Source organism: Dreissena polymorpha, chromosome 9 (genome assembly GCF_020536995.1).
Source record: "Dreissena polymorpha isolate Duluth1 chromosome 9, UMN_Dpol_1.0, whole genome shotgun sequence".
Taxonomy (NCBI): Eukaryota; Metazoa; Mollusca; class Bivalvia; order Myida; family Dreissenidae; genus Dreissena; species Dreissena polymorpha.
Window position 1 is genome coordinate 86,240,564 of NC_068363.1, and position 16,793 is coordinate 86,257,356.

General features: G+C 36.2%; 1 protein-coding gene across 2 annotated transcripts in view; it reads left to right on the forward strand.

The window, feature by feature from the left end:
- The window catches only part of LOC127843628 (paraplegin-like), a 298,425-nt gene that overhangs the window by 31,927 nt on the left and 249,705 nt on the right, over positions 1 to 16,793 (forward strand). Inside the window, exons 12-16 of one of the 2 annotated variants that reach the window (XM_052373324.1) lie at positions 1,087 to 1,207; positions 1,643 to 1,805; positions 3,908 to 4,018; positions 6,332 to 6,447; positions 15,005 to 15,161. The exons of the other annotated variant lie outside the window; for it this stretch is intronic. Coding sequence (XP_052229284.1) covers positions 1,087 to 1,207; positions 1,643 to 1,805; positions 3,908 to 4,018; positions 6,332 to 6,447; positions 15,005 to 15,161 — 668 coding nt within the window. The remainder of the gene's footprint in view (positions 1 to 1,086; positions 1,208 to 1,642; positions 1,806 to 3,907; positions 4,019 to 6,331; positions 6,448 to 15,004; positions 15,162 to 16,793) is intronic. 2 annotated transcript variants of the gene reach the window in all.

The window sequence follows — 16,793 nt, forward strand, 5'->3', positions numbered from 1 at the left end:
CCTTAAATGGCTATTTACTACAAAACCTTGTTAACACTCTAGAAGTCACATTTATAATCCAATCTTTATGAAACTTGATCAGAACATTTGTTCTAACAATAGCTCGAGTGAGTTTGAAAATGGTTATGGTTCGTTGAAAAACATGGCCGCCAGGGGGGGGGGCAGTTGTCCTTATATGGCTTTAGTGAAAACTTGTTGACACTATATTAGCCACATTTATTGGCCAATCTTCATGAAACTTGGTCAGAACATTTGTCCCAATGAAATTTTGCCAGAGATTGAAGCTGGGTCATATGAGCTCAAAAACTAGGTCACAAGGTCCAATTTAAAAAAAACATGTTAAAAGTCACTTTTTTGGTCCAAAATAATCTTCATGAATCAGCTTGCATTTTTTTCAGAATAGTCTAGTGCCTTTGGCTTTCAGGTGAGTGCCTTAGGGCCTGATTGCCCTCTTGTTTCACTGTATGGTATATATTCTATTTTATTTTATGCTTCCGGTGGTTTACAGAGAAATATCAGTGAAATAAAATTGGTGGACCGATTCCCAAAGTGAAATGGTACAAAAAAAACAAAATGTGAAAAACAATCCAAATTTAAAACAATAAATTTGTATTTGAAATAAGTGTCTTAGGATTATTATATCTCAATTTTATTTAAATAACATTTAACAAAGTATATATCTATAATATTTATGTTTTTGTGCATATAATTTTAATTTTTGTGAAGAGTTATATTAAATACATTTTCCAAATTAGTGGACTATTCGGGGAAAAATATTCCAAATACCGAAATGACATTTTTCCCACAATTGGCAGAAAAAGGCTTGCAAGGTGCACTTATCACACGGTGCTGTTAACCCTTTGCATGCTGGGAAATTTGTCGTCTGCTAAAATGTTGTCTGCTTAATTTCTAAAATTAGCATTTTCTTCGATTTGTTTCAAAGAATATTATAAGAATAGCAAACAGTTTGGATCCTGATGAGACGCCACATTCTGTGGCGTCTCATCTGGATCTAAACTGTTTGCAAAGGCCTTAAAAATTTGGTTCCAGCACTGAAAGAGTTAATGTTTCTCTGTTGTGTGCCAGTGGGGCGGAGACCGACGCCGATCAGACACTGAACCAGCTCCTGGCCGAGATGGACGGAATGAAGACCACACAGGGGGTGATCGTCATAGCAGCCACCAACAGGGCTGACACGCTTGATAAGGTACTGTGAAATGGCTGTCTGACATATCTGTAGCCTTACACTGCAGTTTTATATCACTTTCAGGGGTTTTCTGCTACGTAATAAGGGCCATGAAAGGGCCAGACATAAAAGTGGGCCTTTTAAAAGCAGATACAATGTCAAACCTGGCACTTGATGTATTATAGACTCCCTGTGGAGACGAGACTTAATGCATGTGCATGAAGTGTTGCTCAAGACTAGCCTGTGTAGTCTGAATAGGAGGTTAATCAGGAACAAAGCTTTCTGCTTTAATTGAATTTTTTTGTTAAAAGGGAAGTGTTTTCAAGAGACATATTTAGTTAAAGTGATAAGTGCAGACTGCACAGGCTTATCTAGGACGAAATCTTAAGCACATGCTTGAAGCCCAATTTTCCCAGAAAAGAGGCTCATTCCTTTACTACTGGTAACGTGTTTCAGGCATTAATGCGTCCAGGTAGGTTTGACCGGCACATCACCATAGACCTTCCCACAATGAAGGAACGTGTGGAGCTGTTTGAGCTGTATCTGAGGAAGCTGAAACTGAGCCTGCCTGTGTCCTCCCTGGCGCCCCGCCTCGCCCAGCTCACGCCCAGAATGAGTGGTAATCATGGCAACGATTTTCATTCTCTTTTAGAAACATTTGAGCTTTGTTCTGGGAAAACCTGCTTTAATTCATGTGCGTATAGTTTTGTCCCTGGTTAGCCTGTGCAGTCTGAACAGGCTAATCAAGGACGATACTTTTTGCTTTGATTGTATTTTTTCATTGGAAGCAAGTCTCTTCTTCGCAAAAGTCTAGTATATGTAGAAAGTTTTGTCCCGGACTGCACAAGCTAATCTTGAGCAACACTTTGCACACTTGCTTTAAACCTTTTTCCCCAGAACGAGGCACAATTTATCTACCAATCCAGTCGTAGACTTAATAATAAACAAAAGAAAATAAAAAAATAGTGGTTACAATCGCAGCACTTGATCTTCCAGAAAACACATATTTGCTTATCCATTTAATTTTGAAGACATAACAGTTATGAAAAAAGTAGACACAGCTTAACCCATTTGTGAAATGAAGTATAAGGTTAATATCTCCATGTTTTCATTTAAGGTCATTAGGAAATAATGCTACATGAACTGTGATATGAAATGCTCACATTGAGAATGAATGGCATCTGTTACGTAACCATCACCATTCAATTAATCCCCCTTGCAATTGTTATTTATCATCCCATTTGTGCGCTTAAAACTACAGAATAGACTCAAGTGAAATGCTACTTATGTCACTAACAAATCATCCTTTATAAAATGTGATATTAAAAGTGAGATTCTGGGCACAAGTTTAATTTATGATCGAAGTAGGCTTGTTGCTTATTTTACTGTACTATCCAAAAACAATAATAACATTGTATACACCTATTAAGTTTTCAGACTATGAAAAATGTTAAAAAAAACTTAGTTTCTGCGAAATTGTATACTTACAAATTTCACAGCATGCATGTGTCTGAATATTTAGAGACAGAATGATAAATGTGTAGTCATGATGCAAATTTTGTATAATGGTTTTTACTGAATGGATTTGATCAGTTCTTGCTAAATACTATTCCCTATATTTGATTTAATATTTGATTATTTATTTAATTTTTATTCCATTCTATGAATCTTTGCAATTTATTATCCCCCGCCATAGGCGGAGGGATATTGTTTTGGCGTTGTCCGTCTTTCCGTTCGTTGGGAGCCATGTCTTGGAAGTGCATTGGCGGATTTCATTGAAACTTGGTATGTGTATATATGGATAAGAGGATAATGCACGCCAAATGGCATTGTACACAATCTGTTAATAACAGAGTTATGGCCTTTTGTATCTTGAAAAAATGCTTTTTTGTGTGTCCGGAGCCATTTCTTGGAAGTGCTTTGGCAGATTTCATTGAAACTTGGTATGAGTATATATATGGATAAGAGAATGATGCTGACCAAAATGGCATTGTACATTATCTGTTAATAAAGGAGTTATTGCCCTTTGTATCTTGAAAAAAATGCTTTTTGAGTGTCAAATAGTACACTTTTGTGTCAAGAAGCATATTGGCGGGGGATATCAATTCAACAAATTTGCTTGTTTAAAATCATTTCATGCATTCAAATTATTTTTACATAATCTTACATCAAAGCTGCATTTTCTCTCCATCAAGTTGAAAGATACACATCCTGTTTAATATAAATCTGCAATTGATTTAACAATGATATTTTTTTTTCTGTTCTTGAATTTTCATCTTAATTTCATTCAAAAGTTGCATTTGTCACTCAAATGTTCACAAGATTATCATAATTGGCAATAATTAACATCATACCATCATTCCATTTAGTCTAAAAGTGCAAGTTTGAGGAAACTTAGTAAAGTTTTATTAACAATCCACTGGTTTTATGAACATAATCCTGTTGTAAAAACACACGTTCATGGTGAAACGGTATTAATGCAAACTGGTTGGAATTATGATAAAATAAATATTTATTGTTTGAAAATTTAGAGTCATTCATTATAGGTGAAAATGTGGCTGTCCGAAAAATATACATTGGTTCAACAAATAATTATTTTGGCCAAAAAGTAGGATGTCCAAAAAATGTGAGTGTTCAAACACATCAGTAATTATGGTAGTAGGTTATGTGCTTTGGAAATATACCCTTAGCCATTCATATGAAAGCTTGACTGTTTAACAGGTGCAGACATAGCCAACATTTGCAATGAGGCAGCCATCCATGCTGCCAGAGAGATGAAGAAACACGTCCATGCATCTGACTTAAACTACGCCTGCGAGAGAGTTATAGCAGGTTAACAAATCTAAGCCCATGGTTTACTCACCCCATTCATTATCACAAGCAAAACATGGCTCAACATAAACGGTTGTCTGATTGACCCTTGCAAGTAAACGTTGGGTAAGGGCAAGTTATTTTTTAATCTAGTTGTCCGCCCAGGCAAGTGTAAAAAAGAACAAAGAAAAACGCGTGTTTCTGTGGTTAAATAGTACAAATAATCAATAATAATAAAAGTATGTATTCCCCTATGCACAAACCTGTTTACTTTTCAGTAGCTCAAGTAGTAGATTGTATATTTGGGCAAGTGGAATTTTTGAAAAAGCTCATTATGAATACACATTTATGACTGAAATTTCTTTAAATAAAAAGGTTATGCAAAATATCAAAGAAAATAAATAAAGTAATTTACAGATAATAGAAGTCATAGTTTTGAGGTTCGTACTTAAAATTTATTCTTCTTGCCCTAAAAGTGCATTGTCTCGTAAATGTCTTGTTCAAAAGTTAAATATAATGAGTTAAATAAGTGATTAGGTGGTGCGGTGGTCGAGTGGTAACACTCTGGTCTACCATTCCAGAGGTCCCCGGTTCAAATCCTGGCCGGGGCACTGGACATTTCAGAAATGCTTCAAGTGTTTCCCACCCAACTAGAGATGTACTGGTATGAAACCCAGGTAATTCTCGCGTGTATCGGTGCTATACACTGAGCTCGTAAAAGAACCAAGGTATCTATTCGCTAAGAGCTAGGGTATCGCACCCGGATTCCTTGTATCCCAATACTGTCTCTTCTGCTTGCTGTCTCTTCAGCAAAAACCAAAGGACCCCATTGGAAATAAGTGCTTGCACTTTCATGGGTTATCCTTGACCGCAAGGTCAAAATAAATAAATACATACATTACAAACTATAAATGTGTTTCATGAGTTTGAAATATTTGCTTTTTATGTCATCCAAAATGACTTTGATTTCCAAAGAGAAATTTGTGATGCAAATTACTATGGAATCCTTTTGCATAAAGTACTTTTTAGAGAAACATTGTATTAGGCTAGATCCTTTATAAATATTATAGCTTGGTCCTATGTCTGCTCGCTGTCACATTTCGTTTAAAATGAAAATATGGACCATGTTGTTATTGATCATGCTTATACACTAATTAAATCAAATTATTACTTTTTAATTTATGAGGGAATCAAGTTATAGTCTGTCTCTGTACATGGCTTTGAATGGGAGGAGTCCTATATTTAAATAGCCATTCTTTCAATAAACAGAAATATCCACTTCCACAGAATAGTACCATACACAGTTTTTTACTCATTGGTGCTGTTTAGCTATACATTCTTATAAATGAGCGTTATACCGGTAAACTAGGCTTCATGCATGTGCATAAAATGTCAACCTCAGAGCTATAGATAACAAGCGTATTTGCGTTATTACGCAATTAAAATGACCAAAAACGTAATTAAATTCAAAATAAAGCGTACAAAAACGCTTATACAAATTTAATAACGTAATTCCCTTAAAAAACCTTGTATCACGAAACGCAATTCTAACGAACACCGCACATTTTTTAGACTGGTTATTTTGCGTACACAAATGTACCCGATAGTTCATATGCCGTCCTATGAAGAAAAGAAGGCAGTCTTTCCAGCGGTTATCAATCTTTGGGGTATTGTTGTAATTATTCGTAGACCTGTCTGATTTCTACTTTCATTTCCAAGGTATAAATCTCAAAATGACCTGAAAACGGAGTGCATCGCTTTGAACAGCCATAACTTCATCAATTGTGCAGGGATTTTCACGAACTTGGTCTTATTCAACGCAAAAATGAATGAACTTTGATCAGAAATTCAGTAATTGTTTCTTGTTATGTACAGGTACCTTTTTGAATTCCATTTGTATAAATAATATAGTAACCTTAGTAGATTTTTATTATATTATATATGCCATTCCCTAAATTACCCAATTGAGTTTAAAACCGGTGTTAAAAAACCCAATTAAGCTCAAAGTAGGGTGTGAATTTTTTTGCTAATTATTGAATTTACAAAAACCCTATTGTCAAAAACAGGGGGTGAATTACCCAATATACCCCAAAAGTTATCTATAGCCCTGCAACCTATATGAGCCCATGCTGTAGCACAGGGTAATCACGGACAACATTTTCTGCTTTTAACAGAACTTTTCCTCATAACAAACATTCAGTCTATGCAGAAAGTGTCATCCCTGATAAGTCTCTGTGGACTGCAAGGTTAATCTGGGATGACACTTTACGCATATGCATTAAGGCCAGTTTTCTCGTAACAAGGCTCATATTTACCGATTTCGATTGTTGCCAGGTCAGCCAAAGCTGTCCAATCCTGTATCCATCCCTGAAAGGAAGGTGATAGCCTATCATGAGGCAGGTCACGTACTGGTTGGCTGGCTGCTCGAGCACACAGATGCCTTGCTCAAGGTACAAACCGCATTAGAAATGTAAAAATGTAAAATCGCAAACAATAGCATTTTTTTTTTCAAAATTGCCTAATTTATGAAGATAATGTTTTTTCTTGGCACTGTTAACTAAATAAACAAAATCAAAGCTTTATTGGATTTCATTAGTAGTTATACGAGTTTCGAGCGAGCATTTTTTAGTTTATGTCAAGTGTTGTTTGGTATGTACTGTCCTGTAATGTACTAGCTTTTCTCCGTTAATAAACTAGCATATGGTGAGAACATAGAGAATACTAGGTTAGCGTTGAATGCAGAGAAGTTTATGTTGCGAGGCTTAGAATGCTGGGAGCGGGAGCCTTGGCGAGCGCTTTCGGTGTTCGAGCCGAGCAACATAAACTTCTCTGTATTCAACGCTAATCCTAGTATTCTATTTATCCCATTTGATTTTTTTTTTCAACGTGACATTTAACATAAATAGATCTCATAACCTTTACAATAATTTTAATTTATTCGTAAAAGCGCTTAAAATATAACAAATGTAACCATGCGTAGTGATATAAATGTATTTGTTCAGGTACGCAAAATAGTCTTAAAAAAATCACGCACAAACTGTAAAACGAAAAAAAAATCACCATATGCCTCAATTTAATTTTATGCAGCATGCAAATTGTAACACATTATGACTGCGAAAAGAAGATTTAACTTTAATATAATTCATTTTATTTTCGAAAGAAAATGATAAAAATCTAATATGGCAGCGATTGCTCCTGACAAAATGATGTTGATGTCAACATACATGTACATGTAGATTTACACACAGAGTTGTTCTAAACATAAATTATCAAAAGAACTATACTCTCCTTATTTTTTAATTTTTATGGCGTCTAGATCAAGCCTTCACATCATGTAGTTTGTTACCCAACACAAGATAATTCGTCATAATTCTATTAATTTTTGAAACACTTGTTGCAAACGGGTTATTATCCCCACCGAAAAACTTTTCGGAGGGATATAGTAATTGGTCCTGTCCGTCCGAAACTTTGATCGGAGCATGACTCCAAATCTATTTTAACTAAGAATATAAACAGATGGCAACTAGGAGAAGTGCAGTGACCAAGAACCATAACTCTATCTACCTTAGTTTTTAATTATCTCCCCTTTTATATAACTTGTAAGAAAATTTTTGTCCGGAGCATAACTCTAAATATACTAAAGCGATTTACTTGAAACTTAAAATATAAATAGATGGCATCTAGGAGAAGTGCAGTGACCAAGAACCACAACTCTATCTACCTTTGTTTTTGATTTATCTCCCCTTTTATAGAATTTTAAAGTAAATTTTTGTCTGGAGCATAACTCTAAATCTACTGAAGGGATTTACTTGAAACTTGAAATATAAACAGATGGCAAGTAGGAAAAGTGCAGTGACTAAGAACCATAACTCTATCTACCTAAGTTTTTTAATTATCTCCCCTTTTATATAACTTTAAAGTAAATTTTTGTCCGGAGCATAAGTCTAAATCTACTAAAGGGATTTACTTGAAACTTGAAATATAAACAGGTGGCAACTAGGAGAAGTGCAGTGACCAAGAACCATAACTCTATCTACCTTAGTTTTTGAATTATCTCCCCTTTATATAATTTTAAAGTAAAGTTTTGTCCAGAGCATTACTCTCAATCTACTGAAGGGATTTACTTGAAACTTGAAATATAAACAGATGGCAAGTAGGAGAAGTGCAGTGACTAACAACCATAACTATATCTACCTTAGCGTTTGAATTATCTATCTTTATTTAATTTCAAAGTAAATTTTTGTCCAGAGCATAATGAATTATCTCCCTTTATTTGTTATTACATACATTATTCTACTCTCTAAAACAAATGTTGTCATACAAGCAAACACATTTCGGCGGTGATTTGGTACTGTGACAAGCTCTTGTTCTTACTGAATAGACTTTCTTTGATAAAATAACAAAGACAAAGTTTATTCATCAAAGAAAATACCCTTACGTTTTCTTACATCCAAAAGCAAAACAATTCGAATAGACTACTGAACCAAAATACACACCCATCAATATGTTATACACACACAATTTCACATCCAAATTTGCTCGCTCATTCTGAACATCAATAACACGAATAAGCTAGATCTACATGTAGATCTTAATCCCTCGTCTCCCTGGTTCCATCCAAGGTAAGTAGTCCATAGAATATGCACTTCATATTATAATTACATCCAGGATAAATGTACATGGAAAAAATTTGCGTCTCCAATATTTTATTCCCAGACATCGCATACTAGTTTTGTGTACACCAGAAGATGACATCACATATTTTTGGAAAATGACGCAATAAGTATGTAATTTTATGACAGCATCAATCAGCTGATTCATTATACGGATGGCGAAAAATTATGTCCCTTGACTAGATTTAAAGGTTAAAGGTCATATAATTTTGAAGCTAAAGTTTTCTCGACTCTAGAGATTTCTTATGAAAAATCATTCAGTGCCGAGTGGTAAAGAAAAAAAGTAGTCAATGCACGCGACAGGTATATTCAACAAGGTGGGAGACAGGCAAGTTTATTCCACAAGGTGTTATACCGCCATTGTCTGTATAAAAATGGGATAAAATATTTCCTGATAATGTTTATGAAGTTTCATTTTTCCTAATTTTCCAAATAATGCATTAAAAATTGCTCTGATTTAAAAAAAACTTGATAGGAAGTATATAGATGTGATATTGACTGATTATAAGTCGGCACAAGTTTTGCTTTCTACTCATACTAGACAACCGTTTTTGTGCTGCATAAGTGCTGCACAACCATTCAGTCATTTAGTTATTGATATCTTCATGTCCTAGGCGACTTTTGTTAGTTAATGCAATCTTCATGTCTTAGATCACCATTGTGAGTGAACGCATTCTACATGTCTTAGGTCACCATTGTTAGTGAATGCAATCTTCATGCCTTAGGTCACCATTGTTAGTGAACTCAATCTTCATGCCTTAGGTCACCTTTGTTAGTAAACACAATCTTCATGTCTTAGGTCACCATTGTTAGTGAACAAAATCTTCATGTCTTAGGTCACCTTTGTTAGTGAACACAATCTTCATGTCTTAGGGCACCATTGTTAGTGAACACAATCTTCATGTCTTAGGTCACCATTGTTAGTGAACACAATCTTCATGTCTTAGGTCACCATTGTTAGTGAACGCAATCTTCATGCCTTAGGTCACCATTGTTAGTGAACACAATCTTCATGTCTTAGGTCACCTTTGTTAGTGAACACAATCTTCATGCCTTAGGTCGCCATTGTTTGTTAAAGTAATCTTCATGTCTGAAGTCACCATTGTTAGTGAACACAATCTTCACGTCTTAGGTCACCATTGTTAGTGAACGCAATCTTCATGCCTTAGGTCACAATTGTTATTGAACACAATCTTCATGTCTTAGGTCACCATTGTTAGTGAACAAAATCTTCATTTCTTAGGTCACCATTGTTAGTTAACACAATCTTCATGTCTTTGGTCACAATTGTTAGTGAACGAAATCTTCATGCCTTAGGTCACCACTGTTAGTGAACACAATCTTCATGCCTTGGGTCACCATTGTTAGTGAACGCAATCTTCATGTCTTAGGTCACCATTGTTAGTTAACAAACTTCATGTCTTAAGTCACCATTGTTAGTGAATGCAATCTTCATGTCTTAGGTCACCATTGTTAGTGAAAGCAATCTTCATGCCTTAGGTCACCATTTTTGTGAACTCAATCTTCATGTCTTAGGTAACCGTTGTTAGTGAATGCAATCTTCCTGTCTTAGGTCACCTTTGTTAGTGAACTCAATCTTCATGTCTTAGGTCACCATTGTTAGTTAACAAACTTCATGTCTTAAGTCACGATTGTTAGTGAATTCAATCTTCATGTCTTAGGTCAACATTGTTAGTGAACTCAATCTTCATGTCTTAGGTCACCATTGTTAGTGCACTCAATCTTCATATCTTAGGTCACCTTTGTTAGTGAACACAACCTAATGTCTTAGGTCACCATTATTAGTGAACGCAATCATTATGTCTTAGGTCACCATTGTTAGTGAACACAATCTTCATGTCTATGGTTAACATTGGTAGCAAACACAATCTTCATGTCTTAGGTCATCATTGTTAGTGAACACAATTTTCATGTCTTAGGTCACCATTGTAAGTGAACACAATCTTCATGTCTTAGTTCACCATTGTTAGTGAACGCAATCATTATGTCTTAGCCTCTTAGGTCACCATAGTAAGTGAATGCAATCTTCATGTCTTAGGTCACCATTGTAAGTGAACGCAATCATCTTGTCTTAGGTCAGCATTGTTAGTGAATGAAATCTTCATGTCTTAGGTCACCATTGTTTGTTAACATAATCTTCATGTCTTAGGTCACCTTTGTTTGTTAACAAAATCTTCATGTCTTAAGTCACCTTTGTTAGTGAATGCAATCTTCATGTCCTAAGTCACCATTGTGAGTGAACACAATCTTCATGCCTTAGGTCACCTTTATTAGTGAACACAATCTTCATGTCTTAGGTCACCTTTGTTAGTGAACACAATCTTCATTTTCTAAGTAACCATTGTTAGTGAACACAATCTTCATGTCCTAAGTAACCATTGTTAGTGAACACAATCTTCATGCCTTAGGTCACCTTTGTTAGTGAACACAATCTGCATGTCTCGGGTAACCTTTGTTAGTGAACACAATCTTCATGCCTTAGGTCACCATTGTTAGTGAACACAATCTTCATGCCTTAGGTCACCTTTGTTAGTGAACACAATCTTCATGTCTTAGGTCACCATTGTTAGTGAACACAATCTTCATGTCTTAGGTCACCATTGTTAGTAAACGCAATCTTCATGCCTTAGGTCACAATTGTTAGTGAACACAATCTTCATGTCTTAGGACACCATTGTTAGTGAACAAAATCTTCATATCTTAGGTCACCATTGTTAGTGAACACAATCTTCATGTCTTAGGTCACCATTGTTAGTGAACACAATCTTCATGCCTTAGGTCACCATTCTTAGTGAAAACAATCTTCATGCCTTGGGTCACCATTGTTAGTTAACAAACTTCATGTCTTAGGTCAACATTGTTAGTTAACAAACTTCACGCCTAAAACAACATTGTTAGTGAATGCAATCTTTTGTCTTAGGTCACCTTTGTTAGTGAACTAAATCTTCATGTCTTAGGTCACGATTGTTAGTTAACAAACTTCATGTCTTAAGTCACCATTGTTAGTGAATGCAATCTTCAATGGCTTAGGTCACCATTGTTAGTGAACTCAATCTTCATGTCTTAGGTCACCTTTGTTAGTGAACACAATCTTCATGTCTTAGGTCACCATTATTAGTTAATGCAATCTTCATGTCTTAGGTCACCATTATTAGTGAACGCAATCATTATGTCTTAGGTCACCATTGTTAGTGAACACAATCTTCATGTCTTAGGTTACCTTTGTTAGTGAACACAATCTTCATGCCTTAGGTCACCTTTGTTAGTGAACACAATCTGCATGTCTCGGGTCACCTTTGTTAGTGAACACAATCTTCATGCCTTAGGTCACCATTGTTAGTGAACACAATGTTCATGCCTTAGGTCATCTTTGTTAGTGAACACAATCTTCATGTCTTAGGTCACCATTTTTAGTGAACACAATCTTCATGTCTTAGGTCACCATTGTAAGTGAAAGCAATCTTCATGTCTTAGGTCACCATTGTTAGTGAACTCAATCTTCATGTCTTAGGTCACAATTGTTAGGTCACACAATCTTCATGTCTTAGATCACCATTGTTAGTTAACACAATCTTCATGTCTTAGGTCACCATTGTTAGTGAACTCAATATTCATGTCTTAGGTCACCATTGTTAGTGAACTCAATCTTCATGTCTTAGGTCACCATTGTTAGTGAATGCAATGTTCATGCCTTAGGTCACCTTTAGTAATGAACACAATCTTCATGTCTTAGGTCACCATTGTTAGTTAATGTAATCTTCATGTCTGAAGTCACCTTTGTGAGTAAACGTAATCTTCATGTCTTAGGTCACCTTTGTTAGTGAACACAATCTGCATGTCTTGGGTCACCATTGTTAGTGAACACAATCTTCATGTCTTAAGTAACCATTGTTAGTTTACACAAACTGCGTGTCTTGGGTCACCATTGTTAGTGAACACAATATTCATGTGTTAGGTCACCATTGTTAGTTTAAGCAATCTGTGTGTTTTGGGTCACCATTGTTAGTGAACACAATCTTCATGGATATGGTCACCATTGTTAGTTTATGCAATCTGCGTGTCTTGGGTCACCATTGTTAGTTAACACAATCTTTATGTCTTAGGTAACTATTGTTAGTTTCCACAATCTTCTTGTCCTATGTCACAGTTGTAAGTGAACACAATCTTCATGTCTTAGGTCACCATTTTTAGCTCATCTATTTTTTGAAAAAAAATTATGAGCTATTGTCATCACCTTGGCGTCGGCGTCGGCGTTGGCGTTGGCGTTGGCGTTGGCGTTGGCGTCGGCGTCCGGTTAAGTTTTGCGTTTAGGTCCACTTTTCTCAGAAAGTATCAATGCTATTGCATTCAAACTTGGTACACTTACTTACTATCATGAGGGGACTAGGCAGGCAAAGTTAGATAACTCTGGCGTGCATTTTGACAGAATTATGTGCCCTTTTTATACTTAAAAAATTGCAAATTTTGGTTAAGTTTTGCGTTTAGTTCCACTTTTCTCAGTAAGTATCAATGCTATTGCATTCAAACTTGGTACACTTACTTACTATCATGAGGGGACTGGGCAGGCAAAGTTAGATAACTCTGGCATGCATTTTGACAGAATTATGTGCCCTTTTTATACTTAGAAAATTGACAATTTTGGTTAAGTTTTGTGTTTAGGTCCATTTTATTCCTTAAGCATCAAAGCTATTGCTTTCATACTTGCAACACTTACTAACTATCATAAGGGGACTGTGCAGGCAAAGTAATGTAACTCTGACTGGCATTTTGACAGAATTATGTGCCCTTTTTATACTTAGAAAATTGAAAATTTGATTAAGTTTTGTGTTTAGGTCCACTTTATTCCTACAGTATCAAAGCTATTGCTTTCATACTTGCAAGATTTATGAACTATCATAAGGGGACGGTGCAGGCAAAGTTATGTAACTCTGACTGGCATTTGGACGGAATTATGGGCCCTTTATACTTAGAAAATTGAAAATTTGGTTAAGATTTATGTTTTGGTCACTTTACCCCTAAAGTATCATAGATATTGCTTTCATACTTGGAACACTCACAAACTATCATAAGGGTACAGTAAAAGGACAAGTTGCATAACTCTGGTTGTCATTGTTACGGAATTATGGCCCTTTTTTGACTTAGTAACTTTTAATATATGGTTAAATTTTGTGTTTCGATCCACTCGAAGTATCAAGGCTATTGCTTTCAAACTTCAAATACTTACATGCTATCATGAGGTTACTGTACCTGGCAACTTGAATTTTACTTTGACCTTTGAATGACCTTGACTCTCAAGGTCAAATTATTAAATTTTGCTAAAATTGCCATAACTTCTTTATTTATGATTAGATTTGATTGATACTTTGATGAAACTACTCTTACCTGACATACCACAATAGACTTCACCCAAACCATCCCCCGTGCCCTCCCCCCCCTCCCCCCCTCCCCCCCCCCCCCCCCTAATTTTTTTTTTTTTTTTTTTTTTTTTATAAGATCATCTCACAAATGACCACCACACTCTCACACTATACCCCCACCCCACCCCCCCACCCCCCCCCCCCCCCAATTTATTTTTTTGATTTTTTTTTTTTTTTTTTTTTTTTTTTTTAAGATCATCTCACAAATTATCACCACACCCTCACACTATACCCCCCCCCCCCCGATTTTTTATTTTTTTTTTTTTTTTTTTCGCTTTTTTGGACGATAATGTAATAAATGTCCACAACCCCACACTATACACCCCTCTTCACTCCACTCCTCCCTCCTTTGTGATTGAAAATGAGAGTCCCTTCACCTTTAAAAAGAAAATAGATGAGCGGTCTGCACCCGCAAGGCGGTGCTCTTGTTAGTTTATGCTATCTGCTTGTCTTTGGTCACCATTGTTAGGTAACACAATCTTTATGTCTTAGGTAACCATTGTTAGTTTCCACAATTTTCTTGTCCTTTGTCACAGTTGTTAGTGCACACAATCTTCATGTCTTAGGTCACCATTGTTAGTTTATGCAATCTGCGTGTCTTGGGTCACCATTGTTTGTTAACACAATCTTTATGTCTTAGGTAACCATTGTTAGTTTTCACAATCTTCATGTCCTAGGTCACCATTGTTAGTGAACACAATCTTCATGTCTTAGGTAATCATTGTTATTTAATGCAATCTTCATTTCTAAGGTCACCATTTTTAGTTCCCACAATCTTCATGTCTAAGTCACCATTGCTAGTGAACGCAATCTTCATGTCTAAGTCACCATTGCTAGTGAACGCAATCTTCATGTCTAAGTCACCATTGCTAGTGAACGCAATCTTCTTGTTCTAGGTCACAGTTGTTCCCCGTACATCGGCTACTCTGGGGTTTGCCCAGTACGTGCCCAGGGACACTCGCCTGTACACCAAAGATCAGCTGTTTGACTTCATGGTGCAGCTGCTTGGTGGGAGAGCAGCAGAGGATGTCATGTTTAACAGTGTTACTTCAGGTGAGTTTAAACCTGTCCATTTTAGCCAGATTGCATCAAAAGCTGAAGGCTTATTGAAATGCCTTGGAGTCCCTTTCATTTGGGGAGATAGAGAATGCTTCCACAATTGGAATAGAACGAGTGACTTTCTGGTCGATAGGCTGACACTATATCCACTATGCCACGGCGACTTACAGTAAATAAAACATAATTGTTTGGATCAGTGTTGTTTAACAGTTTAAACCTATTTATTTTTAGATTGGATGAGTTACAAATCTTTTCTTAATGAGACACTGCTGATTCTTTGGGAGGAGCCATAACACATGGATTGTTCCATGTCCTTCCAATCTCTAGGTGGACACCATTTCCTCTATACCACCATAACCATTAATTTTTATGCCCCCCTTCGAAGAAGAGGGGGTATATTGCTTTGCTCATGTCGGTCGGTCTGTCCACCAGGTGGTTTCCGGATGATAACTCAAGAACGCTTGGGCCTAGGATCATGAAACTTCATAGGTAGATTGATCATGACTCGCAGATGACCCCTATTGATTTTGAGGTCACTAGGTCAAAGGTCAAGGACACGGTGACCCGAAATAGTAAAATGGTTTTTGGATGATAACGTAAGAACGCATACGCGGCCAACAGGGCAAACTCTGAACAATATAACTGAAGCAACTGGTCTGTAATCCTAAATCTATAATTATCAGTCCAATGAAACATCATCCTTTGAGTAAAATAAAGTGGATCAGTAAAAATATTATCAGTATATGAGATTTTTTGTATATTTTGTATATTAAATATTGTGTTAATGTTTAATTTTGTTGATTAATATAAATATAAGCAGGACAGGGGAGGTAATACACTATTATATCTTTCTTATATACAGGGGAAACAAATGCAATAAGTTTTAATTTAATGTTTAATAAATAGAGTATATTTATCATGTCAGTGTGAGATCATTTGTTATTTTTAATGATCACATTTTATTATTACTTTGACAAAACAACACTTACCTGAATACCACAATGGATTCCACCCAAACAATACCCCACGCCCTGACCAGAATCCCCCCACCCAACCTCACCCCCCCAAATATTTTTTTTAAACATCGTCTAATAAATTACCACACCCCACATTATACCCCCCTCTCAACCCCCACCCCCCTACCCCCCCACCCCCCCTATCCCCCCCACCGCCCTACCCTTCCCCACCCCCCCCATTTTTTTTTTTTAAACATCTAATAAAAAAAACCACCCCACATTATACCCCTTCTCACTCCCCCCTACCCCCCACCCCCCCCCAATTTTATTTTAAACATCTAATAAATTACCACACCCAAAGACCTATAGAATACACAGATTGGACACTGTCGTCTTCGCTATAGCGATATGCGATAATATCTAACGGCGGACGTGAGTCACGTGACATTGATTTTGGAGATGCTGGTGTACCAGTAGATTCTTCTCTGTTCCAGCTACTGTCGGCCATTTTGTTTTAAAGCAATCAATTATGGGCAAAGTTGGTCGCCGCAAATAGACATATTGAATATTTTTTTGTGTAAATAAAAATAAGTTTTTATTTTTTTTGTTGATAATGCTTCAGGTTTTGGTAGTTATTATTCTTATGTTTTATTAATTTATCGGGATTTGA